Genomic DNA, 27,948 nt, shown 5'->3' with positions numbered 1-27,948 from the left:
TTTTGGCACAAGTAGCTTATTCTTCATATCTCTTTGCTTTCCATATCTCCGTATCATTTAGAAGGCAGTCTCTCTAGTATGTAACCTACCAGCCTTGGTGGTTTGGAGGAGGAGAAAGGAGGGGTAAATGCCAAGGGTAACTGGCCAGTCCCCACCTCTTTTCATCAGTTCTTTGCCCCAGCGAGGCTTTAACACTGCCATGACATTATTCCTCAGAAATGGCCCTGCTCTCAGGGTTGTTGCTGCCATTTTCTATAGTGAAGGGTCAATAATTAACACTCCCGGGTGCCTGTAGTCCCAGCTACTCGGGAGGCTGAGACAGGAGAATGGCGTGAACCCGGGAGGCGGAGCTTGCAGTGAGCCGAGATCGCGCCACTGCACTCCAGCCTGGGCGATGAGCAAGACTCCATCTCAAACAAAAAACAAAAACAAAAACAACACTCCCAGTCTGCATGAACTAAGGCAAGGGTAGCACCCAATCCTGCAGGTGCTGGATAGGCAGCACCCTATCCTCCAGGCCTCCTTTGTATTGATACCTCTGGTCACCCTCCCTCAAGGGGGCCATCCTCCTCCACCAAGCATGGGTCAGTTCAAGACAGCTTTGCATCTCCCAAAGAGTGTCTCAGGTTTCCCCTTCCCCTTCCCCTCTTTTTCCTTTCCTTTCCCTTCTCTTTCCCCTTCCTTCCTTCCTTCCGTCCTTCCTTCCTTCCTTCCATTTTCCTTCCTTTCTTCCTTCATTTTCCTTCCTTCCTTCTTTTCCTCCCTTCCTTCTTTTTTCCACTTCCTCTTCCTCCCTCTCCTTCCTCCATTTTCATATCTTCTTTTCTGCTTTCTCTTCCTACTCTCTCTCTCCCTCTCCATCCCCCTACTCCCCACCTCTTCTGGAATTATTAGTTTCCTCAAACTCCAATTGATTCTCTAAGGACTGATTTAGGGGAAGGTGCCAATAGCTCATTGTACTTCATCATTATAGTTGGCTCTTAATGCAATTATATATTCATATATATGAGTACATATCTTTATTAAGCCTACATCTCATTTGAGTTCATTCAAGTGTATATCTCATTTGAGTTTCATGATAACCCAGAGAGATGAGTTCTAGCTGAGTCATAGAAAAACTTGTGACTTTTTCTTCAACGCTCTTCCCCAGACATCACATTCTGTACTTGGGGTAACTGGGTTCACTACCTATACATAAGAATAACTAAAGCTGTCAGTGGTACTAGCTCTAGATCACTTAGTTTGTGCAATGAGTTCTGACTTCAGTCTGCATTCTTAATCTCTGCAAATCTTTGGCATCCGAGCTTTCTGAATTACTTTATAAAAGCAATATTAATTATATCAACAATTTCATCAGAGCCTTGGTAGAGAGATAAAATTGTGCTCTGCAGTAAAATTTTCAGGCGGTCTCCTATAGTTAACTTTTCATCCATGGCACAATTAATGTTTGCATTTGAAATAAATGAATAAAATGCATCTTTGTCTTAAATAGACGGTTGAGGTCCCAACATGATATAGGGATCTGCCCTAGAAGATTTAGGATTTTCTAGTCCAAATGTGATGAAAGGAAGCTCACTGTATTTGGATGCCACACAATTCTTTTCTAGATCATTCTGATTTAGGGAAAATTCTATCATTTTATACTGATGTGATATCTTCCTTACCAATCGCTCTTTCTACATGTCCCTAAAACTCTTCTCCCCTATTAAATACTAGTCTTTATTTTGGTGCATAAGTGATTCTTAGAACACTTTGAACACCATTCTATAGATATCCTTAAGTTTAAAACCACCTCTTTGATGTTAAAAGTTTAAAATGGATATAAGACCAGAGAGTTATTTGACAAGAGTCCAGGCCGGGCGCGGTGGCTCAAGCCTGTAATCCCAGCACTTTGGGAGGCCGAGACGGGCGGATCACGAGGTCAGGAGATCGAGACCATCCTGGCTAACACAGTGAAACCCCGTCTCTACTAAAAAAATACAAAAAATTAGCCGGGCGACGTGGCGGGCGCCTGTGGTCCCAGCTACTTGGGAGGCTGAGGCGGGAGAATGGTGTGAACCCAGGAGGCGGAGCTTGCAGTGAGCTGAGATCCGGCCCCACTGCACTCCAGCCTGGGCGACAGAGCGAGACTCCGTCTCAAAAAAAAAAAAAAAAAAAAAAAAAAAAAAAAAAAAAAAAAAAAAAAAGAGTCCTAGACTGAGGTATGGTCCGGGTATGAAAGGAGGGATTTAGCAGGATTTTAAATGAGTGAGCCCAGCTCAGCAAGAATCTGACAGAAGTAGAAATCATGTGAGATCTTTTCATAGTTACCCCAAATCATGAAAGTGTCTAAAAGTTCTTGTGATTTCTCTTTAGTGGAACTGGAGAACATTCAGGTAATGGACTGTCACTAAGTGAGTAGTATGTGTGCTCACCTGTAAATCAGATGAGCCCTGTGAGTTTGTCATGGAGATGGTGTCAGAAGACCTTGTTGTAAAATTATTACTAAATTATATAATTGTCCTGTTTTACCTGCTTTACCTCCCCCCCTCTTTATTTTCTCTTCTACATTGATTTCTCCCAGTCTTGTTGTCATGCCTCATAATGCAATAATGATCTCTATGGCTTTGGCTGAGTTCTTGCTTTGGAATATAACCCTGAAGTCAGGGACAGAATCTCTAGACCTGGGGCTCAGGCAAGTCCTGGCCCATTCACTCTCAGAATAACTGTTCACATTTCAATTAGTGTCTTTCATTAATATCCTAGATATTGGACATGAGAGGGAAGAGCAAGGGTGAAATAGATGTTCCTTACAGCTGAATTATCAGGCTAAATTACATTTCTTCCTCCAGAAGGTATTATTTTTGGGTGGGGAGATTCAAATATGAAGTATGTATTAGAAGATGACAATGAAATAATTAGTTGTAATACGACATTTTGAGTATGTAAGGAAATGCCCAAACTTATTAGAGAGGAACTTTGAAGTATGTAGGAGTGAATGACATGATGTCTGAGACCTGTGTTAATATACTTCATCAAAGAAAAAAGAGAAATAAAAGAATAGAGGGAGGAAATGTGGCAAAACATTATAATTTATTGAATACACATGATAGGCTTATGGGATCTATTATTGTCTCTTACGTATGTTTGAAACTTTTCATAACAAAACATTTAAAACCCTCTAAAACAGTGAGCTCTTATCTAGTTTACTTCTGAAAATAAAAAATAAAAGTGTCTTTACTTACACATTGTCCATCATACAGTTTAGTTATGTTATTAAGCCCTTCAAATCTGAAAGAAATTATATTTTGAAATTACTTTTGCTGTATGGTATATCATAAATTGTGACTACATTTTACTTGATAATCTTTGGCTAAGTTTGGGAAATAAACATTCTGCTAATAATGAATTCTTAACAAATATTAAAAAATTCTACTATATGAATTATTATTTGTCAAAGAGATTGAATATGTAAAACATACTCAGCCTACAATAAAATACAGAAGTTCAAAATAGCCTTTGAAAATTCAAATAGAAATACAGAGGATTAGAAAAAGAATGTGTCTTAAAGTTAAAACATGCATTTGATGAAAGCTGAAACTTCGCCACTGACCTTACAGAAACACAAAGGATTATAAGAGAATACTATGAACAATTGTATGTCAACAGATTAGATATTCTGAATGAAATGAACAAATTCCTAGAAACACACAAATTATCAAAACTTACTCAATAAGAAATAAAAAAATCTCAACCAACCTATGACAAGTAAAGATACTGAATCAGTAATAAATGTCCCGACAAAGACCAGATGGCTTTACTACTGAATTCTACCGGTTTTTGTTTTTTTGGTTTTTTTTGTTTTTGTTTTTGTTTTTTTTGAGAAGTAATTTTGCTCTTGTTGCCCAGGCTGGAGTGCAGTGGCATGATCTCGGCTCACTGCAACCTCCGCCTCCTGGGTTCAAGCTATTCTCCTGCCTCAGCCTCCCAAGTAGCTGGGATTACAGGCATGTGCTACCAGGCCCAGCTAATTTTTTGTGTTTTTAGTAGAGACTGGGTTTCATCATGTTGGCCAGGCTGGTCTGGAACTCCTGACCTCAGGTGATCCACCCGCTTCGGCCTCCCAGAATGCAGGGATTACAGGCATGAGCCACTGCGCCTGGCCTACCAAATATTTTTAAAAGATTTAACACCAATCTTTCTTAAACTCTTCCAAATAATAAAAGAGGAGGGAACACTGGAAGCATTACCTCCTCATAGAGGCCAGCATTACCATGTTATCAAAGACAAGCAAAGACATCACATAAAAGAAAACTATAGACCAATATCCTTTATGAATATAGATGCAAAGATTCTCAGAAAAATACCAACAAATTGAATCCAACCACATATCAAAAGGATTATATACCATGACAGAATGGGCTTTATCCCAAGAATTTAGAGCGGTTCAAAAAAAAAAAAAAAAATCAGCCAATTTAATAATATCACATTAACAGAATGACAGAAAAATATCGCATGATAATATCAATTGATTCAGAATATACACACATAATATTCAACAAAATCCAACATCATTTCATAATAAAACACCCAGAAAACTAGGAATAGAAGAGAACTTCTTCAACATGATAAAGAACACTTATGAAAAACCCATAGCGAACATCATACTCAATGGTGAAAGACTGAAAGACCTGTCTAAGATCAGGAACAAGACATGAATACCTGCTTTCACCACTGAGATTCAACATTGGACTGGAAATTCTAGGCAGAGCAATTAGGCAAGAAAAAGAAATAAAAGGCATCCAAATTGGAAAGGAAGAAGTAAAATGATCTCTATTCAAAGATGATATGATTCTATATGTAGAAAATCCCAAAGAACTAATATAAAAAATGACTAAAGCTAACAAATTCAGCAAGTTACAGAGCACAAGATTAACACACAAAAATCAGTTGTATTTCTATAACTATAAATCAGCAATGAACAATTTGAAAATAAAATTAAGAAAACAATTCAGTTTACAACAGCATCCAAAAAGAAAATACTTAGTAATAATCCTGGAGGTGAAAGACTTGTACACTGAAAACCACAAAACTGAAACTGCTGAAAATAAATAAAGAAGGCCTAAATAAATGAATGATGTCCCATTCTCACTGATTGGAAGAATTAATTTAAGATGACAATACTTCCCAAAGCAATCTACAGATTTAATGCAATCCCTATCAAAATTCCAGTGGCGTTTATATTTTGTGGAAATAGAAAAGTCAATCTTGAAATTCACACAGAATTGCAAAGGGCCCTGAGTAGCCAAAATCATCTTGAAAAAGAAACAAAATTGGAAAACTCCAAATGTCCAGTTTCAAAAACTTACTACAACACTATAATAATCTTGCAGTCTCAGCTACTTGGGAGGCTGAGGCAGGAGGATTGTGTGGGCCCAGGAGTTCAAGACTGCAGTGAGCTATGATCATGCCACTGCTCTCCAACTTGGGAGACACAGTAAGACCCTGTCTCCAAAAATAAATAAATAAATAAATATACAATAATCAGTGGTACTGGTACTGGTATTAGGCTATAAACACAGAACAAAAGAAAAGAATCAAGGATCCAAAAATAAACTCATATATCTATGGCCAGTTGATTTTCAGCAAGGGTGCCAAGGCCATTCAATGGGGGGAAAGGATAGTTTCTTCAACAAATAAAGCTGGGACAACTGGATAACCACATGCAAAATAATAACATTAGACAGGACGGGCATGGTGGCTCACGCCTGTAATCCCAGCACTTTGGGAGGCCAAGTCGGGCAGATCACCTGACGTCAGGAATTTGAGACCAGCCTGACCAACATGGTGAAACCCCATCTCTATTAAAAATACAAAAATTACCCAGGGTTGGTGGTGGGCACCTGTAATCCCAGCCACTGGGGATGCTGAGGCAGGAGAATTGCTTGAACCCAGGAGGCAGAGGTTGCAGTGAGCTGAGATTGTGCCACTTGCACTCCAGCCTGGGTGACAGAGCGAGACCCTGTCTCAAAAAGAAAAAAAAAAAAAGTTAGACCTCTATGTCACACCATTTATAAAATTTAATTCAAAAATGTATCAATGGGCTAAAACTACTAAACTCTTAGAAGAAAAATTATAAGAAAATCTTTATGCCTTTGTATTTTACAGTGGTTTCTTGGGTGTAATATCAAATGCAAGAGCAACAAAAGAAAAAATAGACAAATTGACTTCATAAAAATTAAAAACTTTGTGCATCAAAGAACATTATCATGAAAGTAAAAGGCAACCTATAGAATGGGGGGGAATATTTGAAAATCATAGTATTTAGTATTCAGAATATATAAAGAATTCTTACAACTGAAAAATAAAAAGACAACACAATTTTTTAAAATGGGCAAAGGACTTGAGTAGATGTTTCTTCAAAAAAGATATATGGCCAAAAAGTACATGAAAAGATGTCCAACCTCATTAGTCATTAGAGAAATGTAAATGAAAACCTGATGAGATACCATTTCATACCCACAAGGATGGACATAATAATATTTTTAAAAAGTAGTAGCAAGGATGTGAAGAAATTGGAACTCTCATATTTCTGGAAGAATGTAAAATGGTTAGCCCCTATGGAAAAGTTTGATGGTTCCTCAAAAAGTTAAACACACAATTACCATATGACTCAGCAAATTCCACCCCTAGGTGTATAACCAGAAGCCTGAAAACAGGTACTCAAATAAATACTTGTACACAAATGTCTGTAACAGCACTATTCACAATAGTTAAATGTGGAAACAACCCAAATTTCCATCAATGAATAAATAAAAAAACATTGTGGTATATACACATAATGGAAAACTATTCAGTAATACAAAAACAAATGAAGACATATGCCACAATGTGGATGAACCTCAAAATGATTATGTAAGTGAAAGAAGCCAGACACAAAGATCATATGTTGTATAATTCCAGTTATGTGAAATACACAGAATAGTAAATCCGTAAAAACAGAAAGTCTATTGCTAGTTGCCAGGGACTGTGGGGAGGAGGGAATGCGAAGTTAATTGCTTAATGGACATGAGGTTTTATTCTAGAGTGACAAAAATGTTTTGAAAGTAATAAAAGTGGCAGTTTTATAACATTGTAAATGTACTAAATGCTACCAATTTGTTCACTTTAAAATGGTTCATTTTATGTCATATGAATTTTACCTCAATCTTTAAAAATATGCATTTGCACCCATTTATAGTTATAAGAACTTTGATAAGTTGCTCCCCTCAGGTCTCAGTGTCTTCATTCAAAAGTGAGCCCTTTGGCATGGACAGTGAAAATGGAGAAGAACCTTTAAAAATTCTCTCCTCCACAAAAGCAACAAGAACACTGACAAAAAAAGTCAGAATCAAGTTTTCAAGAATTCTGGGAATTAAAAAAATAAATCAAACCATGCAGCAATCCAAGGAACATCTATTCAAGAAAAATTGCTGCATCTCAGTAAGAATAGTGAGCTTCGTGGCATTTTATCTTGCTCTGAACCCATTTGCAGCATCCCCAGTTCCATGGTAGTAATGAAAAACAACCACCCACAATCATGGTGAAAACCAGCAGCCTGGTAGCACCTAGAGGGAGAAGACTGGTGTTGGAACACCTGTAATCCTAGCTCTTTGGGAGGCCGAGGTGGGCAGATCACCTGAGGTCAGGAGTTTGAGACCAGCCTGGCCAACATGGTGAAACCCCATCTCTACAAAACACAAAAATTAGCTGGGCTTGTTGCTGTGCGCCTGTAATCCCACCTACTTGAGAAGCTGAGGCAGGAGAATCACTTGAACCCCGGAGGCAGAGGTTGCAGTGAGTTGAGACCATGGCATTGCACTCCAACATGGGCAAAAAGAGTGAAACTAAGTCTCAAAAAAAAAAAAAAAGAAAAAAGAAAAAAAAGCATTTATTTATTTATTTATTTGAGACAGAGTCTTGCTCTGTCACCCAGGCTGGAGTGCAGTGGTGTGATCGCGGCTCACTGCAAGCTCCACCTCCCGGGTTCATGCCATTCTCCTGCCTCAGCCTCCTGAGTAGCTGGGACTACAGGCACCCGCCACCATGCCCACCTAATTTTTTGTATTTTTAGTAGAGAGGGGGTTTCACCATGTTAGCCAGGATGGTCTCAATCTCCTGACCTCGTGATCTGCCTGTCTCGAAAGAATTTTGCTCCGTTGCCCAGGCTAGAGTGCAGTGGCATGAGCATGGCTCACTGCAGCCTTGAACTCCTGGGCTCAAGCAATCATCCTGCCTCAGACTTCCAAGTAGCTACGACTATAGGCATGTGCCACCATGCCTGGCTAAGTTCTTAATTTTTTTGTAGAGACAGGATCTCGTTATGTTGCTCATGTCTCAAATCCCTAGGCTCAAGCAATTCTTTTGCCTTGGCTTCCCAAAGTGTTGGGATTACAGGCTTGAGCCACCCCTCTAGGCAAAAATATTTTTAAAGATTTTTGTAATTAAGTTGGTATTGATCCAAATTAGATTGGTATAAATTAAAATTTAACTTGTAATCTCCAGTGCAACTGCTAAGAGAATAATTTCTTTCTTTCTTTTTTTTTTTTTTAAGACAGAGACTTGCTTTATCTCCCAGGCTGGAATGCAGTGGTGCAATCTCAGCTCACTGCAACCTCCGCCTCCTGGGTTCAAGGGATTCTTCTGCCTCATCCTCCTGAGTAGCTGGGATTACAGGCATGCACCACCACACTTGGCTAATTTTTGTATTTTTAGTAGAGACGGGGTTTCGTCATGTTGGCCAGGCTGGTCTCGAACTCCTGACCTCAGGTGATCCTCCCACCTCGGCCTCCCAAAGTGCTGGGATTACAGGCATGAGCCACCGCGCCCAGCCAGAATAATTTCTAAGATACACTGAAAGGGAGCTCTTTGGAGGCCATCTCTCAGATGTCTCCTGGTTCTAGCATCGTTTGACCCTGTGATGCTGCGCATTCCCCAGCTGATGCTTTCTGATAGTCAGGTGTTGGTGTCTGTGCCAGTGATTGAGGCTGACACCAAAGTTGTTTACCTTACAACTCTTTTATGGGTTCTAGTGTAAGCTTTAGTGTTTATTCAGCCAAGAATACAAGAAAGTCCGATCCTGCCCAGCCAAATATCCCTCATCCTGATCAAGAAGATTCTTATTCCTTCTCTGGAGGAGAAGCTAAGAAGAGGAAAGAGAGAGAGAACTAACTCTGATCTACTCTTGTGTTTTTACTTTTCTCTCTTAAGATACTGCACTCAACCTGTAAGCCTTAGTTAGACAAGGGTGTAGCTTTTCTCCTTAAAGGAGAAAGCAGATGTCAGAGAATCCTCCTCCTATCTCTATAGGGAGTTTCCTTAATGCAAACCCCTCCTCCTTGCTATTCCCCTTGGGCTCAACAATTGGGCATTTCACTTGCGTGTTACTCAAAGCTTCTAACATGTGATAGGTGCAGAGACAAAACCACATACTAAGTTGAAAGCTAAATAAAGTTGTTTTGGAAAATAATATCCATTTTAGGACCAATAAACTCTTAGCTGGGAAGATTCTTCACCCAGCTTCCTCTTTCTCTTCTTTTTGTTCTTTGTTTCTGTTCTTTGGCCTGAGGGGGCATGAGGATGACCTTCATGTAAGGTCACATGATCTAAATGCTGTGGCTGCTTGTTTCTGAATGCCTCCACTTGAGGCTTGAACAGGTCACACACAGTGCCCTCACCTTGTGGATTTCTGTTTCTGCATTGTCTGAATAGGATCACATGTACCTTTTGAGGTCACAGAGAGGGATGGAAGAAAGGGAGGAACAAATACTGGAGGCATGTCTGGAGAGAAGATCTCATTGGATGATGTAGGAAGTGGGCTGAGGTCATCACCCTCTTTTGACCACCCTTAGCCTCTTGATTTGAAAGAAAGGGAGAACAAAATTAGGACTTACAGAATTTTGGAGCAGAGATGGCACTCACTACTGTAGGTAACCTTGTCACTGCCACAAATAGGTTCACTGGGCTTGATGTAGGACAAAAACCAGCAGTTATTTATATTCTTGAGGCATTCAACCTGAAGGTGAGACACACACAACTGCTTCAGTCACTTTCATCCAGGTCCTTTGGCCATTACGATGTGTAGCTTGGGAGGTGGATGGAATATGAGCACCAGACCAGGAGTTCAGAGAACAGAATTCAGAAACCTCAGTGTTTGACCCCAACAGTTACCACCCACAATATGTATATAATTGTAAAATAATATAAAATCTGTGTACTCTCCAGTCTCCCATAAATTCTTTATTAAGAAAAAAATACCAGCCTGGCGCAGTGGCTCAAGCCTGTAATCCTAGCACTTTGGGAGGCCGAGACGGGCGGATCATGAGGTCAGGAGATCGAGACCATCCTGGCTAACACGGTGAAACCCCGTCTCTACTAAAAAATACAAAAAAAACTAGCCGGGTGCGGTGGGGGGCGCCTATAGTCCCAGCTACTTGGGAGGCTGAGGCAGGAGAATGGCGTAAACCCGGGAAGCGGAACTTGCAGTGAGCTGAGATCCGGCCACTGCACTCCAGCCTGGGTGACAGAGCAAGACTCCATCTCAAAAAAAAAAAAAAAAAAAAAAAAAGATAAAAATACCTGCCCTCGGCCGGGCGCGGTGGCTCAAGCCTGTAATCCCAGCACTTTGGGAGGCCGAGGCGGGTGGATCACGAGGTCAGGAGATCGAGACCATCCTGGCTAACACGGTGAAACCCCGTCTCTACTAAAAATACAAAAAACTAGCCGGGCGCGGTGGCGGCGCCTGTAGTCCCAACTACTCGGGAGGCTGAGGCAGGAGAATGGCGGGAACCCGGGAGGCGGAGCTTGCAGTGAGCCGAGATCCGGCCACTGCACTCCAGCCTGGGCGACACAGCGAGACTCCGTCTCAAAAAAAAAAAAAAAAAAAAAAATACCTGCCCTCTGTAACATAACAATCATATTTTTGTACCAACCACAAAATATGGTTGTTAGGTTACAGAGAACAAAATTAGGGAAATGTCTTTCCAGGTTAAAATTTCTAATGAATGGCCAGGCATGGTGGCTCATGCCTGTAATCCCAGCACTTTGGGAGGCCAAGGTGGGCAGACCACGAGATCAGGAGTTTGAGACCAGCCTGGCCAACATGGTGAAACCCCATCTCTACTAAAAATACAAAAATTAGCCGGGCATGGTGGCGGGCACCTGTAGTCCAAGCTACTCAGGAGGCTGAGGCAGAAGAATCGCTTGAACCTGAGAGGCGGAGGTTGCAGTGAGCTGAGATCGTGCCACTGCACTCCAGCCTGGGCGACAGAGTGAGACTCCGTCTCAGGAAAAAAAAAAAAAAAAAATCTGATGAACATTACCATATGTGATGTCTCAGATGGCAGGGGCTTAAACTTGTCACAGCAGGTTGAAGGCACCGAAGGAAGGAGATGGAGAAAATACCACATAGGGCCTTGGTATGAGGGAGGCAGGGGGTATGCCTGGCATATCACAGTGGAAGGAGTATCCACTGTGGCATAGGACCTACCTGAATTTGTGCCACGACATCCTCATCCATTTATTGGTGCAAAATACTTGCTTTCTACCCCACAGGTGAGTTATGTAAACTGATGGGGAGAACCCTTGAGAAGAGGGCTCAGGAACACATAAAATGTGCTACACATACTTGGTGACTCAGCTTTTATTGTTCTGTTATTCCCATGCATGCCCCTTCCACTGCCCACCTCCCAGAAGAAAGAGCTGGGGCTTTTGGGGAAACTGTCTCTCTCCCCATTCCTGTTCTTGGGAACCAAGGAAGCAGTACTCACTTTTGTTTCTCCTAGCTGACCTCTTTCAGAGGCCATAGGAAGGGGGAAGTCTGGAAGACAAAAGCACGTACAGAAAAGTTGCTTCTCTGTCTTCTGCCGTCAGGGAAAAAGGTAAGACAAGGGGAACCCTAGTTGGCACACAGGAAGCATCAAACCCCATTAGAAGAGACTGGGATCCTCTTTGATGCAAGCTGCCCTCTAAAGGAGTGAAGAATCAGGAAATACCTGTCTTTACCTTCTTGTAAAATGGAGAGCTTAATTCTAGCCCTTCCATTTCATAAGTAACAACTTCTATAATCCTTGTCAGTTATTTTTAGTAAACATGCTCTAAGTTACAAATTACCATGAATTCATTATATTGAGATGCCCTAAAAGATGCTGAGTTTCATTAAGGTTTACATATTCAATCCAAAGCAATCTTTGCAATTACATAGTATATAAAATTTTATATAAGTATATATTATAATCATATGATATAATAGTATATAATATGTATGATATGTTATCAACTCTCATATATATCAGCTTTCTGGAGTATAATTCACATATCATAGAACTTTACCAGATTAAAAAAAAAATGTTTTGACCAGCCTGGCCAACATGGTGAAACCCTGTCTCTACTAAAAATACAAAAATTAGCCAGGCGTGGTGGTGCATGCCTGTAGTCCCAGCTACTTGGGATGCTGAGGCAGGAGAATGGCTTGAACCCAGGAGGTGGAGGTTGCAGTGAGCCAAGATTGCGCCGTTACACTCCAGCCTGGGTGAAACAGCAAGACTTCGTCTAAAAAAGAAAAATGTTTTGAGACAGAGTCTTGCTCTGTCACCCAGGCTGGAGTGCATTGACAGGATATCAGCTCACTGAAGCCTTAACTACCTGGACTCAAGTAATCCTCCTACCTTAGCCTCCCAAGTGACTGGGACTACAGGCATGCACCACCATGCCCGACTCATTTTCTTGATTTTTTTTGGTGGAGCTGAGGTCTCACTATGTTGTACAGGCTGGTCTTGAACTGCTGGGCTTAAGCAATTCTCCCACTCAGCCTCCTAAAGTGCTGGGATTACAAATGTGAGCCACCGTGCCCAGCCGAATTTACTGGTGTTTACCATCATATAGAGGATTTTTTTTTCTTTTTAAATGATTCACCAAAAGTGTACAGTTTGATGGTTCTTAGTATATTCACAGTTATGCCACCATCACCCCAAAAATAAAACCTGTAACCATTAGCAGTGGTTTATCATGCCCCTCTCCCAACAATTTCCCCTCCTGCCCCACCCTCGCCCCTGAAGAACAATAATCCACTTTCTTTTTTTTTTTTTGGACAGAATCTCACTCTGTCACCTAAGCTGGAATGCAGTGGCACGATCTCGGCTCACTGCAACCTCCGCCTCCTGGGTTTAAGTGATTATTCTGTCTCAGCCTTCGAAGTAGCTGGGATTACAGGTGCATGCCACCACACCTGGCTAATTTTTGTATTTTTAGTAGAGATGGGGTTTCACTGTGTTGGCCAGGCTGGTCTCGAACTCCTGACCTCAGGTGATCTGCCCACCTCAGCCTCTCAAAGTTCTGGGGTTACAGATGTGAGCCACCAAGCCCAGCCTCTACTTTCAGTCTCTATAGATTTGCTTCTCTGGACATTTCATATAAATGGAGTCATGCAAGGAAGTATGTGGTTTTTTGTGTCTGTGTTTTAATGTTTTAACTATATTGTAGCTTGTTTCAGTACTTCATTCCTTTTTATAGCTAAATAGTATTCAATTTATGTATATTCCACATTTATCCATTAATCAGTTAATGGACATTTGAGTTGCTTTCACTTTTTTGCTGTTATGAATAAAGTTGCTATGAATATTTATGCACACATTTTGGTGTGGGCATGTGTTTTTACTTCCCTTGAGTATATACAAAGTGTGGAATTGCCAGTCATATTTAAACCTTTTAAGGAGTTGCCAGGCTATTTTCCAAAGCAGCTGCATTTTACATTCCCACCAGCAATGCACGATGGCTTCAATTTCTTCACATCCTTGCTAACACTTGTTACTATCTCTCTTTTTGCTTATAGCCATCCTAGTAGGTGTGAAGTGGTATCTCTGTTGTTTTTGTTTGTTTGGTTGGTTTGGTTTTGTTTTTTGAAACAGAGTCTCGTTCTGTCACACAGGTTGGAGTGCAGTGGCATGATCTCTGCTTACTGCAACCTCCACCTCCCAGGTTCAAGCAATTTTCGTGCCTCAGCCACCTGAGTAGCTGGGATTACAGGTGTGCACTACCACGCCTAGCTAATTTTTGTATTTTCAGTACCTCAGGTGATCTGCCTGCCTCAGCCTCCTAAAGTGCTGGGATTACAGGCGTGAGCCACCACTCCTGGCCATGTTGGTATCTTTATTGGTATTGTTTGAATCACAAAAGTTTTTAAAAGTCCAATTGATCTTTTTGTTTTTGTTGTTCCTTTCTGCCTTTGGTGCCATCATTAAGAAGGCTTTGCCTAATTCAAGGTCACAAAATTCACTCATATTGTTTTCTTCTAATAGTTTTATAATTTTAGCTCTTACATTTAGTTCTGTGATCCATGTTAGGGCATTATAATTTGTGTCCATGGTGTGAGGAAAAGGTCCAAATTTATTCTTTTGTGTATAGATATCCAGTTGTCCTAGCAGCATTTGTTTAAAAAGATTATAGGCCGGGCGCGGTGGCTCAAGCCTGTAATCCCAGCACTTTGGGAGGCCGAGATGGGCGGATCACGAGGTCAGGAGATCGAGACCATCCTGGCTAACACGGTGAAACCCCGTCTCTACCAAAAAATACAAAAAAAAAAAAACTAGCTGGGCGAGGTGGCGGGCGCCTGTAGTCCCAGCTACTTGGGAGGCTGAGGCAGGAGAATGGCGTAAACTCGGGAGGCGGAGCTTGCAGTGAGCTGAGATCCGGCCACTGCACTCCAGCCCAGGCGACAGAGAGACTCCGTCTCAAAAAAAAAAAAAAAAAAAAAAAAGATTATTGTCCACTGAATTGTCTTAAGACCTTGTTAAAATCAATTCACTCCAAATGTAAGGTGTTTTCCCCCCGGATTCTTATATTTTATTGATCTGTATTTCTTTTTCTTTTTCATAAAACGTATGACTCAAACATTGACCTATATTTCTATTCTCATGCTAGTACCAAACTGTCTTGATGTCTGTAACTTTGTAGTAAGCTTTGAAATTGAAAAGTGTGAGTACTTCAACTTTGTTTTTTTTTCAAGATTGTTTTGTCTATTGTTAGTCTTTTGCTTTTCCATATGAATTTTAGGATCAGCTTTTCCATTTCTGTGAAAAAGCCAGCTGGGACTGTGATAGGATTTGCATGGAATCTGTAGATTGATTTCTAGAGTATTGACATCTTAACGATGTTAAGTCTTCCAATCCATGAAGATGGGATATTTTTATGTTGGTTTAGGTCTTCTTGAATTTCTTTCATCAATGTTTTATAGTTTTCAGGTACAAGTCTTTCACCTCCTTTGGTAAATTATCCTTAGGTATTTTATTATTTTTGATGCTACTATAAGTGAAATTGGTTTCTTAATTTCATTTTCAGGATGTTCATTAGTAGTGTGTAGAAATACAAATGATTTTTGTATATTGCTCTTGTATTCTGCAAACTTGCTATTAACCCTAACTGTTTTTAGAATATTCCTTAGGACTTTCTATTCACAGAATTATGTCATCCACAAATAGAGATCATTTTACTTCTTCCAATCCTATCTGGATAACTTTTATTCATTTTCTCTTGCCTAATTACCCTGTCTAGAACCTCCAGTACAATGTTAAATAGTAGTGGTGAGAGCAATGTTGCTCCTACTCACCTCCTTTGTGCTGTTATTGTCAAATATATTACATTTCTATATAGAGAACATACAGAAATACATTCAAAGAAATATTTCTATATAGTAGAAAAAGTACTTTACTTTACTTTATTAAAAGGATTTCAATCCTTTTAGATTTATTGAGGCTTGTTTTATGATCTAGGATATAGCCTATAATGGAGAACATTGCATGTGCACCTGAGCAGTATGTGTATTCTGATGTTGTCAGATGGTGTAGTCTGTAGATGTCTGTTAGATCTAGTTGTTTAATAGTGTTGTTCTAGTCTTCTATTTCCTTATTGGTCTTCTGTCTAGCTATTTTAGCCATTATTATTTTTATTTTTTATTTTTTGAGATGGAGTTTCACTCTTGTTGCCCAGGCTGGAGTGCAATGGTGCAATCTCAGCTCACCACAACCTCTGCCTCCTGGGTTCAAGTGATTCTCTTGCCTCAGCCTCTCAAGTAGCTAGCATTACAGGCATGTGCCACCATGCCTGGCTGATTTTTGTATTTTTATTAGAGACAGGATTTCTCCATGTTGGTCAGGCTGGTCTCGAACTCCTGACCTCAGGTGATCTGTCTGCCTTGGCCTCCCAAAGTGTTGGGATTACAGGCGTAAGCCACCACACCCGGCCTATGTTTTAGCCATTATTAAAAGTGTGAGGTGATGTCTCCAACTATTATTGTTGTATTATCAATTTCTCCCTTCAATTCTGTTAGTTTGCTTCATATATTTGGGGCTTTATTTTTAGGTACATATATGTTCATAATTGTTTTATCTTCCTGATAGACTGACCCTTTATCATAGAATGTCTCTCTTCATTTGTAGTAACATTTTTGTTTTGAAGTCTATTTTGTCTGATATTAGTATAACCATTCCAGCTTTTTATGGTTGCAGTTTGCATGATGTATTTTTCTCATCATTTTACTTTCAGCTTATTCGTGTTTTTGAATCTAAGGAGTATCTCCATAGAAAGCATATAGTTGGATGTTGGTTTTTTTTCTGTTCAGTCTGACAGTTTCTGCCTTTTGATTGGATTGTGTAATTCATTCACATTTAACATTTTTATTGGTATAGTTGAATTGACTTATACCTGCCATTTTACTTTTTGTTTTGTATATGTCTCCTTTTTTCTCAAGTCCTCCTTCACTGGTTTATGTTGCATAAGTAAGTATTTTTTAATGTAATGTTGTAATTTTTTTTTTTTTTTTTTTTGAGACAGCTGCTCACTCTGTTGCCCAGGCTGGAGTGCACTGACACATTCTTGGTTCACTGCAACTTCCACCTCCCTAGTTCAAGAGATTCTCCTGCCTCAGCCTCCCCAGTAGCTGGGACTACAGGTCTGCACCACCATGCCTAATTTTGTATTTTCAGTAAAGATGGGGTTTCTCCATGTTGGTCAGGCTGGTCTCAAACTCCCGACCTCAGGTGATCTGCCCACCTCGGCCTCCCAAAGTGCTGGGATTACAGGTGTGGGCCGCCATGCTTGGCCATCCTTCCTTTTTTTTTTTTTTTTTTAAGATGCCGTCTCACTCTGTTGCCCAGACTGGAGTACAGTGGCACAACCTTGGCTCACTGCAACCTCCACCTGCCAGGTTCAAGCGATTCTCCTGCCTCAGCCTTCTGAGTACCTAGGACTACAGGCACATGCTGCCACGCTCTGCTAATTTTTTGTATTTTTATTAGAGATGGGGTTTCACGATGCTGGCCAGGATGGTCTCAAACTCCTGACCTCGTGATCCACTCGCCTTGGCCTCCCAGAGTGCTGGGATTACAGGCATGAGTCACCATGCCTGACCCATCCTTTCTTATATTAACCTTCTTATTCGCCATTTTTTGTTCTCTTCATTTGTTCCTATAGATTTAAGTTACCATCTGGTGTCATTTCTTTGCATCAATCCTGCTTTGTTCCCACTCATCTCTTTTGTGCTTTTATGGTCAAATACATTACATTTCTATATGCTGTAGGCAGATATAATTGCATACATATGGTCTAAAAGTTTTTAGTAATTTATCTTTTAAAAGATGGGATCTTGCTATGTTGCCCAAGCTGGCCTCAAACTCCTGGGCTCAAACAATCTTCCCATCTTGGCTTCCCAAAGTACTAGGATTATAGACACGAGACACCATGCTGGCCCACATATATGATTTTATACAATAATTTTTTTTTTTTTTTTTGAGACTGCGTCTTGCTCTATCACCCAGGCTAGAGTGCAATGGCATGATCTCGGCTCACTGCAACCTCCACCTCCCGCGTTCAAGTGATTCTCATGCCTCAGCCTTCCAAGTAGCTGGGATTACAGGCACCCTCCATCATGCCCTGCTAATTATACAATGATTTTAAACTCAGTTAAAATAAGAAAGGAGAAGAAATGTGCATTTATCCTTTTATAATTACTTATCTTTACCTTGCTGTGTGTTGTTTATGTGGATTTGAATTTTTGTCTGCCTCTTGCTTTCAGCTGAAGAACTTTCTTTGGTGTTTTTAGTAAGGTAATTCTGCTAGAAAAAAGTTCTCTCAGTTCTTGTTTATCTGGGAATGTCTTAATTCCACCTTTTTTTTTTTTGGAAATGTCACTTTGCTGCATATAAGATTCTTGGATGATAGCTTTCTTCCTTTTAGCTATCACTGCCTTCTGACCTTCTTTTGTTATACCACTGCCTTCTGACCTTCTTTTTTTTTTTTTTTTTGAGACAGAGTTTTGCTCTTGTTGCCCAGGCTGGAGTACAACGGCATAATATCGGCTCACTGCAACCTCCGCCTCCTGGGTTCAAGCGATTCTCCTGCCTCAGCCTCCCGAATACTTGGGATTACAGGCATGCACCACCATGCCCGGCTAATTTTGTATTTTTAGTAGAGATGGCATTTCTCTATGTTGGTCGGGCTGGTCTCAAACTCCCAGCCTGAGGTGATCCGCCCAACCCAGCCTCCCAAAGTGCTGGGATTATAGGTGTGAGCCACTGCGCCCGGCTTATGGTTCCTAATGTGAAATCAGTTGTTAATCCTACTGAAAAATCACTTGCAAAGAAGTTTTGCTTCTTTTGCTGCTTTCAAGATTTTCTCTTGGTCTTTGTCTTTAGGTAGTTTGATAATGATGTGTCTACATATGAATGTTTTTGTGTTTGTCCTACCAGAAGTTCATTGAACTTTTTGGATGCACAGATTAAGGTTTTTCATCAGAATTTGGAATTTTTCAGCCATTATCTCTTCAAGTATTTTCATTCTCTTCTTTTTCTCTTTTTCTCCTCTGCTTCTTTCATTATGTGTATGTTCATATTCTTAATGGTGTCCCGCATTTCTAAGATACTGCTCTTTTTTTCAGTATTTTTTTCTCTCTGTTCTTAAGATACCATAATCTCAGTTGTTTTGTCTTCAAGTTTACTGATTCTTTCTTCTGCTAGAAGAACAATCTACTGTTGTGCTTTCTAGTGAATGTTTTTATTTATTATAGTTTTCAACCCCAGAGTTTCCATTCTTTTTAAAAATTGAATTTGTCTCTCCTTATTGATAAGACATCATCATTTTATCTTCCTTCACTTCTGGAAGCATGAGTTCCTTCAGTTTTTGTAAATATTTATATTAGTTCCTTTGATGGTTTTGTCTGGACCCTCTCACAGGTAGTCTCTGTTGCTTGCCTTTTTCCTCCTTTGTATGGATTTCATGCTTTTTTTTTCTTGTCTCATAATTTTTTATGAAAACTAGATATTCAGATAGTGTATTATAGCAACTCTGGATACTGACTTCTCTCCATTCTCAGGATTTGTTGTTGTTTGCTTGTAATTTGTTTAATGACGTTGCTGGAATGTTTTAGTGAAATCTATTTCCCCTGCAGTGTGAAGCCTCTGATGTCACCCTTTTCTTTTCTTTTCTTTCTTTCTTTATTTTTGAGACAGAGTCTCACTCTGTTGCCCAGGCTGGAGTGCAGTGGTGTGATCTCGGCTCACGGCAACTGCTGCCTCCCAGGTTCAACCGATTCTCCTGCCTCATCCTCCCAAGTAGCTTGGATTTCAGGCATGAGCCACCTTGCCTGGCTAATTTTTGCATTTTTAGTAGAGACAGGGTTTTACCATGTTGACCAGGCTGGTCACAAACTCCTGACCTCAGGTGATCTGCCTGCCTCAGCCTCCCAAAATGTTGAGATTACAGGTGTGAGCCACTGTGCCCGGCCTGATATCACTCTTTAGAGGATACAGCTTTGGCCATGTGCCCAGTCATCTTGGGGTGACAGTGGTTTTAGCAGGGCTAAGTTTGACTATCTCTTTCTCTGATTTCTCTGTTAAATGTTGCCTCTATTGGTATCACACCAGATGTTACATTCTGCTAATTGCTACATGATTGCTCTATTGCTTTCAACAATTCTCTGAGGCATAAATTCTTCCACAGTCTGATCCAATTAAATTTGGATCCCTCTACACGATCGTTCTGAGACCAGCCTCTGAGGTTTGCCCTGACCCCTCTACCCCCAGGGGGGGCTCTTTTTAGCAGTCTTTTTCCCGATTCTTTCTGGTAGACTAGTTGACCTATGGCTTAGCTTATTGTTTTCATGGAGCCACCTGCCTTCTCTTAATTGCTGCCCATTAAAATCTCTCTTGTTTTTGAGAGTGCCTGCTATGGTTTGAATGTGTCTCCCAAAGTTCACGTATTAGAAACATAATCCCCAACACAACAGTGTTGAGAGATGAAGTCTTTGGGAAGCAATTAGGTCATGAGGGCTCTGCCCTCATGAATGGATTAATGATGTTATTGCAAGAATGGTTCCTGATAAACAGATGAATTCATTCCTCTTGTGTGTGTGCACACATGTGCGTGTTCTCTTGCCCCTCCACCTTCTGTCATGCATGACACATCAAGAAGGACTTGCAAAATGTGGGCTCCTCAACTTTGGACTTTTCACGTTCCAGAACTGTAAGAAATAAACCTCTGTTCTTTATCAATTATTCAGTCTTAGGTATTCTGTTATAGCAGGACAAAATGGACCAAAACAGTGTCCTTAGGCTTAAACTTCACCACACAAATATGGTCAGAAAGTGTTTTTCTTTATTTGGTTGGTTGATTTTCAGAAATCTCTGGAGATCTCTGTTCTTATGACCTGCCTTTCTCCCTGGGCAAAATATCTGTGTCATTGCTCTGGACAGTAGCCTGCTTATTTCAGAGCAATAACCTGCTTTACAAGCAGAACACTGTGTAATCATGGTAAGAATGCTGTTCTTGTGATAGCCTCGAATCTTCTCAGTGTGTTTCTTCCAGCATGGAACCTCCCACCTACAAGCTAAGTGATATGATTTGTGTGTGTCCCCAGCCAAATCTCATCTCAAATTGTAATCCCCACCTGTGTCACCTGTTAAGGGAGGGGCCTAGTGCGAGGTGTTTGAATCACAGGGGTGGTTTCCCCCATGCTGTTTTTGTGATAGTGAATGAGTTCTCATGAGAGCTGAGAGTTTTAAAGTATGGCACTTCCTTGCTCTCTCACTCTCTAAGTCTCCTGCCTCACCATAGTAAGATGTGCCTTGCTTCCCCTTTGCCTTCCAGCATGATTGTAAGTTTCCTGAGCCCTCCCCAACCATACTGAACTGTGAGTCAATTAAACCTCTTTTGTTTATAAATTACCCAATCTCAGGTAGTGTCTTTATAGCAGTGTGAAAATGGACTAATACACTAAGCTAGGGTGAGGGCAATCATGGCCCCACTACTCTCAGTCTGCCTCACCTGGGATAGAGCCTCAGTCTCACAAGTAGCAGATGGGTGGGAAAAGACAGGACTCTGCCTCTTGGACTCATTCTCCTGGAATTTAGCCTCAGCAACACAGAGGTATGGGGGAATGAAAAATGTTGATGACGTGTCCTTCCCAGGGAGATATACCATTGTCCCCTGTAAGCTTAGGGAGAGAAGAAAAACTCATCTTGGCCCTATCTGTCCAGAGTAGATATTCCATCACATTGCGCTGGGAAGGGGAGGGGAAAGATAGGCAGTGGCTTAAGTTCTACACATTCTCACTGTTCCTACCTTTTGAGACACTTATCAAAATGTGTGGCCGGGTTGGGTGTAGTGGCTCATGCCTGTAATCCCAGCACTTTAGGAAGCCGAGGCGGGCGGATCACCTTAGGTCAGGAGTTCAAGACCAGCCTGACCAACATGGTGAAACCCTGTCTACTAAAATACAAAAATTAGCCAGGCATGATGGTGGGTGCCTGTAATCCCAGCTACTCAGAAGGCTGAGATGGGAGAATCACTTGAACCTGGGAGACAGTGGTTGCAGTGAGCCAAAATGGCACCACTGAACTCCAGCCCGGGCGGCTAAGGGAGACTACCTCTCAAAAAAAAAAAAAAAGTGTGGCTGGGTGAGGTGACTCATGCCTTAATCTCAGCACTTTAGGAGGACAAGCCGATGGATCACTTGAGGTCAGATGTTCGAGACCACCCTGGCCAACATGGTCAAACCCCATCTCTACTAAAAATACAAAAAGTTTAGCCAGGCATGGTGGCACATGCCTATAGTTCCAGCCACTTTGGGGGCTGAGGTGGGAGACTTGCTTGAACCCAGGAGGTGGAGGTTGCAGTGAGCCGAGATCACACCACTGCACTCCAGCCTGGGTAAAAGCAAGACTCTGTCTCAAAAAAAAAAAAAAGTGCGTTCATATTTGGAATGAACCATGATATCTATACACCTTCCACCACTGGTGTGTTCAGGTACCATTCCTGCCACGTAACCAGTGTCTAGCCCAGTTACTGGCATAAGGTCAATGCACAGTATGTATTTATTGGATGTGTAAATAAATGGGTGCTGGGAAACCCAGCATAGTAGTTAAGGGCCACATCACAAAGGCTTTTGTGTTCATTACAGCAGAAGTAAGATAAGATTTGCACTAAAAATGACAACTATTGTAGCAGTGGTACATGGGTGAGAGTAAGTCAAGTTAGAGGCAAAGGGAATGGTTAAGGAGAATATAAAAACATTTTCATGAAATGATGAGAACCTTCACTGAGGAAGTCACTGTTGTGGAAATGTGGAAAATGCACAAATTTACATGATATATGAAGTGTTCTATCAATGGAACTTAGTCACAGGTTATGGGCATACAGTGGAGAAATAGGTTTGAGGAAACAATATGAGGCCATACAACTACGAGAACAAGGAAAGGGTGATTTGCAAGAAAGATGGAGTGGTCCACCTTGGTTGAGTTATGATGTGTTCCCAACAGAGGATGAGACTCAGCCAGAAGGGAACACAGCGGGCTTGCAGGGAGGCCGATGCCAATGACTGATACGTTCAGTAGCAGTGGGGGTGAGGATTGAATGAAAGGTGAGGAAGTGTAGAAATATACCTAAATTTGTCAACAGATGATTAAATTGGAGAGGGAAGGGGAGGAGAGGGACCAGGCCTATTTGTTTTTTTACGTAAGATATGAGAGTTATGAAAAATAGTTTTCAGCCTGTTACAGAACTCTCCTAAGATGTGAGAGGCTTGAAAAAAATGTTTTAAGTGAGACACAGTACCAATGGAAAGTAAGAGATTGAAGACAAGTAGGAAAGAGTTGCAGAAACCGAATAGAAAAATGACATGTTGAGGCCTTCAGAGATTCCCTACACTTAACTATAAGCACAACTTTTGCTAAAACCCACCATTAACCAGAATAATATCTGAGTCTATTTCCACATAGCCTAATGAGGTTCTTTTTTTGATTTGAGATATGTAAATATACAAACTCTAGAAATGTACATTTCTGAGGTTTAAATACCTTAGGTAGTAACCTGGCATTTTGGAAAGTTCAATGTTCCTGGACTTCGATGGTTTGGATTCGACTCCTAGCTTTGATACTAACAACATTGTGTGAATCCTTTCTCTGGGTTTTAATGTCTACTTTGGTAACATGATAAATTAGGATTAAATAAAACTGAACAGCACTTCCACTTCCATCTCTAATTTTCTCATGATTCTAGATTTACTGCAGAAAATGTGGGCAGAGCAAGGACACATAACTCACCAATTGCAAAGGCCATCCACATGGAGGTAGCTAGAACAAGGATGGCATCTGAGCAGGTCCCCTTCATGGTGACAGAAGAACTGTGGAAATATGCAACTTTTTATGTAGGACAAACATCTATGCGAAGTACAAGTTCTCACAGAGATCCCTCACTGACCAGGAAATGAAGTCTAAATACTTTGTCCTTTCCTCAGGTCATTTGGAATGAATTGTGTCTGATGCAACTCAATTGTTTAATTCATTTCCCTAAAATCATTGGACATTTGGGAAAAAAAAGTTAAAAAAAGAATTTTAGAAGATGCCAGAAAAAGAGTTAGTAAAGAATACTTGCAAGGGAAAGAATAAACACCTAGAGTTTTTCAATAAAATATTTAAAAGTAGGCGGGTGTACCAGGCGTGGTGACTCATGCCTGTAATCCCAGACCTTTGGGAGGCTGAGGTGAGTGGATCACGAGGTCAGGAGATCGAGACCATCCTGGCTAACATGGTGAAACCCTGTCTCTACTAAAAATACAAAAAGTTAGCTGGGTGTGGTGGCGGGTGACTGTAGTCCCAGCTACTCAGGAGGCTGAGGCAGAAGAATGGCGTGAACCCACAAGGCAGAGTTTGCAGTGAGCTGAGATTGCGCCACTGCACTCCAGCCTGGGTGACAGCGAGACTCTGTCTCAAAAAAAAAAAGTAGCTGGTCATGGTGGCTCATGCCTGAAATCCCAGCATTTTGGGAGGCCAAGGCAGGAGGATCACTTGAGCCCAGGAGTTCGAGACCGGCCTGGGCAACATAGTAGGACCCCATCTCTGAAGGGCAGTCACTCAACAACATGTGTAAGTCAACAGACAGTAAGAAACAGGAAGGGACAAAACACCAAAACCTCACTCTTATACTTGTAATCTTCCCTAGTGTTGTTACTTTGGTGTAGCTTCTATTTTCTTCATCCTATACATTTTCCAGGCAAACATTTTTCATTCTATATCTAGGTAATTTCTACCCAAGACCTCCCCTGAGAAAAAAACAAGTAATAAATAATACAACCCTTTAAAGTTTGCAAATTTAGAAGTTCACTTTACCTGCTGTGACTCCCACGGTTGCTCTGAGAAACTGGCTGAACAGGATGGTTTTTGTTGATAGTTTGTTCATAATGAACAAGGAAGGGAGGCAAAGCTTATTTGTCTTTTCAAGGTTCCAATGCCTGGCAGTAGAAGAGAGTGAGCTTTGAAATTAGGAAGTATAGATATGATTCAAATCTATTTCTTTCAACTCTAAATTCTATAATGCCTAAATCTTGTGAGTTCATATTTCAAATTTCTGAGGCTGGTATGTACTGTCCAGTACTATGCCAAAATCTAGCTGTTCTTGCCAAAGCTGAACCCACCATTTTAGATAGATGTCATACACAATTTTTGAATTCCTGCATTATAATTATTACATTCAAGATGGCTTCAGATATTGACACAATACTATAAATTACCACATCTGCATGTGCAGTTATTTTATCAAGTCAAAAGTATTCACTTTATTGAAACATCTACTTTTGATTATTTCTGTATTGTCTCATAGAAGTTCTATTTATTTTTATTTCTTTAGAGACAAGGTCTTGCTCTGTTGCCCAGGCTGAAGTACAGTGGCATGATCACAGCTCACTGCAGCCTTGAACTCCTAGCCTCAAGTGACCGTCTTGCTTGGCCTCCCAAAGCATTGAGATTACAGGTGTGAGCCACTGATCTGGCCTGATTCACAGGGTTTTAAAGTAGAAAATTACCTTATATGGAATCCTCCAAGTTCATTCTTATTTAGCAGAGTTGAGAAATCTGGAGATAGAGTGCTCATTCCCTTAAATGATAGGCTGTTTGACCATTTGAATAAAAATTTCTCAAAACGCCAACATTTTTTAAAGTGGAAGTTCAGAAGCTATTGGGTATCATAAATTCCTTAGGTCTAAGTCCTAAATGAATGGCCTTAACTGGGGACATGCCACATAGTTCTGGGAGGTCAAGTGTATTTTCTCAGCACTGCTCTGATCAACCACAGTGTCTACCATGGTGGTCTTCAAAATTTTTGCTTTTAATCCCTCTAAATTTGGTGCCTGCTTTTACATATATATATATATATATTTTTTTTTTTTTTAAGTGACATGTAAAATTTTTCATCAGAAATTTTAATAGGCTGAGTACCATGGCTCAAGCTTATAATCTCAGCACTTTGGGAGGCTGAGGCAGGCGGATCACTTGAGGCCAGGAGTTCGAGACCAGCTTGGCCAACATGGTGAGACCCTGTCTCTACTAAAAATGCAAAAAATAAAAAACTGGGCATGGTGGCATGTGCCTGTAATCCCAGCTACTCATGAGGCTGAGGCACGAGAATGGCTTGAACCTAAGAGGCGGAGGTTGCAGTAAGCTGAGATCGCATCACTGCACTCTAGCCTGGGTGACAGAGCAAAACTGTCTTTTTTGTTGTTGTTGTTGTTGTGCAGTTGCAAGATTTAATAGAGTGGAAACAGAGCTCCCATACAAAGGGAGGGGACCCAAAGGGGGTTGCCACTCCCTGCTGGAATGCCTGGGTTTATATCCCGATCATTGTCCCTCCCCCTGTGTTCTCAGGTGATATATGATTAGACTATTTCTTTACCTCCTGCCTTTAGCCTAATTTATATTTTAGCGAGCCCTCTTTACTACCTGATTGGTCGGGCTTGAGCTGAGTTACAAGCCCTGTGTTTAAAGGTGGGTGCAGTCACCTTCCCCAGCTAGGCTTACGAATTCTTTGCCAACCTAGCAATTCCAGCTAGTCCTGTCTCTCAGCTCCCCCTCTCAACAGGAAAACCCAAGTGCTGTTTGGGAGGTTGGCTGACAACTGCTCTAACTGCTTCCTGCTGAATTCGGGTGTAGCAGGGGTCGTGCAGTTGAGATTTCCTCTGGAGGGGTGGCTTCTATGTCATCAACATCAGAGCATAGGCTAGCAGGCTGGTCCAGGGGTACGCAGTAGGTCTTAGTCATGGACTGCATCTGGGGCTCTATTTGAAGAACCATTTGTAGTTTTTTTGGTTTTTTTTGTTGTTTTTTTTTTTGAGACGGAGTCTCGCTCTGTCACCCAGGCTGGAGTGCAGTGGCCGGATCTCAGCTTACTGCAAGCTCTGCCTCCTGGGTTTACGCCATTCTCCTGCCTCAGCCTCCCGAGTAGCTGGGACTACAGGCGCCTGCCACCTCGCCCGACTAGTTTTTTTTTTTTTGTATTTTTAGTAGAGACGGGGTTTCACTGTGTTAGCCAGGATGGTCTTGATCTCCTGACCTCGTGATCCGCCCGTCTCGGCCTCCCAAAGTGCTGGGATTACAGGCTTGAGCCACCGTGCCCGGCCCATTTGTAGTTTTACAGCTTTGGTTCTGGAAGAGACAAACTTAACAAGGAGGTTAAAGATACAGGGATTGAAATGTATGGCCTGAAGTGCAGGGGCATATGAGTGTGGGGATGAAAGTGGGGTTTCCTTTAGAAAAACTCCTATACGATGAGGCTTCAATATTTCTGGGAAGCCGCATTCTCCACAGAAGCTCTTGGTAAGGGGAGCTACTAGTATTACAGCGGCATGGAGGGTATTACCCTATACTAGGGGTCCTTCTATAAGCATTTCTAGTGGAAGGTCCTGCCTTGTGGCTCTTTTGGCTTCAATATCTGCTTGGCAGTTCCCTTCTATTTCCCTTTCTTTTCCTTTCTGATGACCCCGCAGTGTAAGACTGCCACCTCTTTAGATTTCTGTACAGCCAATAATAATCTCCTAATGGCTTCCTGATGTTTGATGGGTGTTCCCTCGGAAGTTGGGAATTCCCTTTCTCTCCATATTGCTGCGTGGGCATGGAGGACTAGGTAAGCGTACTTAGAGTCTGTATTTACCCTTTTTCCTTCTCCTAATTCTAGTGTATAATGGCCCCTGCTTTTGCTGGAATGTCTCTCCCTAACAAGGAAGTGGGGCTTTCAGGCATAATTAGAAAGGCATGTGAAAAGAGTAAAGTTCCCTAGTCACCACTTAGTGGCTGGGAGAAGTGTCTAGTGACTGCCTGTCCTAGGACCCCTCGGATAGTGACAGATCTGGACGACAGTTATCCGGGACAGGAGAGTAAGACTGAGAAGGCCGTGCCAGTGTCCAGGAGACAGTTAATCTCCTGGCCCTCAATGGTCAAGCATACCTGGGGCTTTGTGAGGGTGATGGCATGGGCTGGCGCTTACCCTGGGCACCCTCAGTCCTGCTCTTGGATCATCTGGTTAGTGGCTTCTGACTCAGAGGACCTTCGTCTCCTGGGGCAGTGGGCCTTCCAGTGATTCCCTTGACATAAGGGGCATGGATGAGGGGGCGGCTTATTT

General features: G+C 41.4%; 1 protein-coding gene across 1 annotated transcript in view; it reads right to left on the bottom strand.

The window, feature by feature from the left end:
- The window catches only part of SPINK8 (serine peptidase inhibitor, Kazal type 8 (putative)), a 30,423-nt gene extending 6,753 nt beyond the window's left edge, over positions 1-23,670 (bottom strand). Inside the window, exons 1-4 of the mRNA XM_025374079.1 lie at positions 23,604-23,670; positions 11,787-11,836; positions 9,912-10,033; positions 3,225-3,270 (exon numbers count right to left, since the gene is read on the bottom strand). Coding sequence (XP_025229864.1) covers positions 3,225-3,270; positions 9,912-10,033; positions 11,787-11,836; positions 23,604-23,670 — 285 coding nt within the window. The remainder of the gene's footprint in view (positions 1-3,224; positions 3,271-9,911; positions 10,034-11,786; positions 11,837-23,603) is intronic.
- Positions 23,671-27,948: the final 4,278 nt, after the last annotated feature.

This window comes from Theropithecus gelada, chromosome 2 (genome assembly GCF_003255815.1).
Source record: "Theropithecus gelada isolate Dixy chromosome 2, Tgel_1.0, whole genome shotgun sequence".
Lineage (NCBI taxonomy): Eukaryota > Metazoa > Chordata > Mammalia > Primates > Cercopithecidae > Theropithecus > Theropithecus gelada.
Note: the sequence above shows the minus strand (reverse complement) of the source record. Positions and strands in the feature narration are given on the sequence as shown.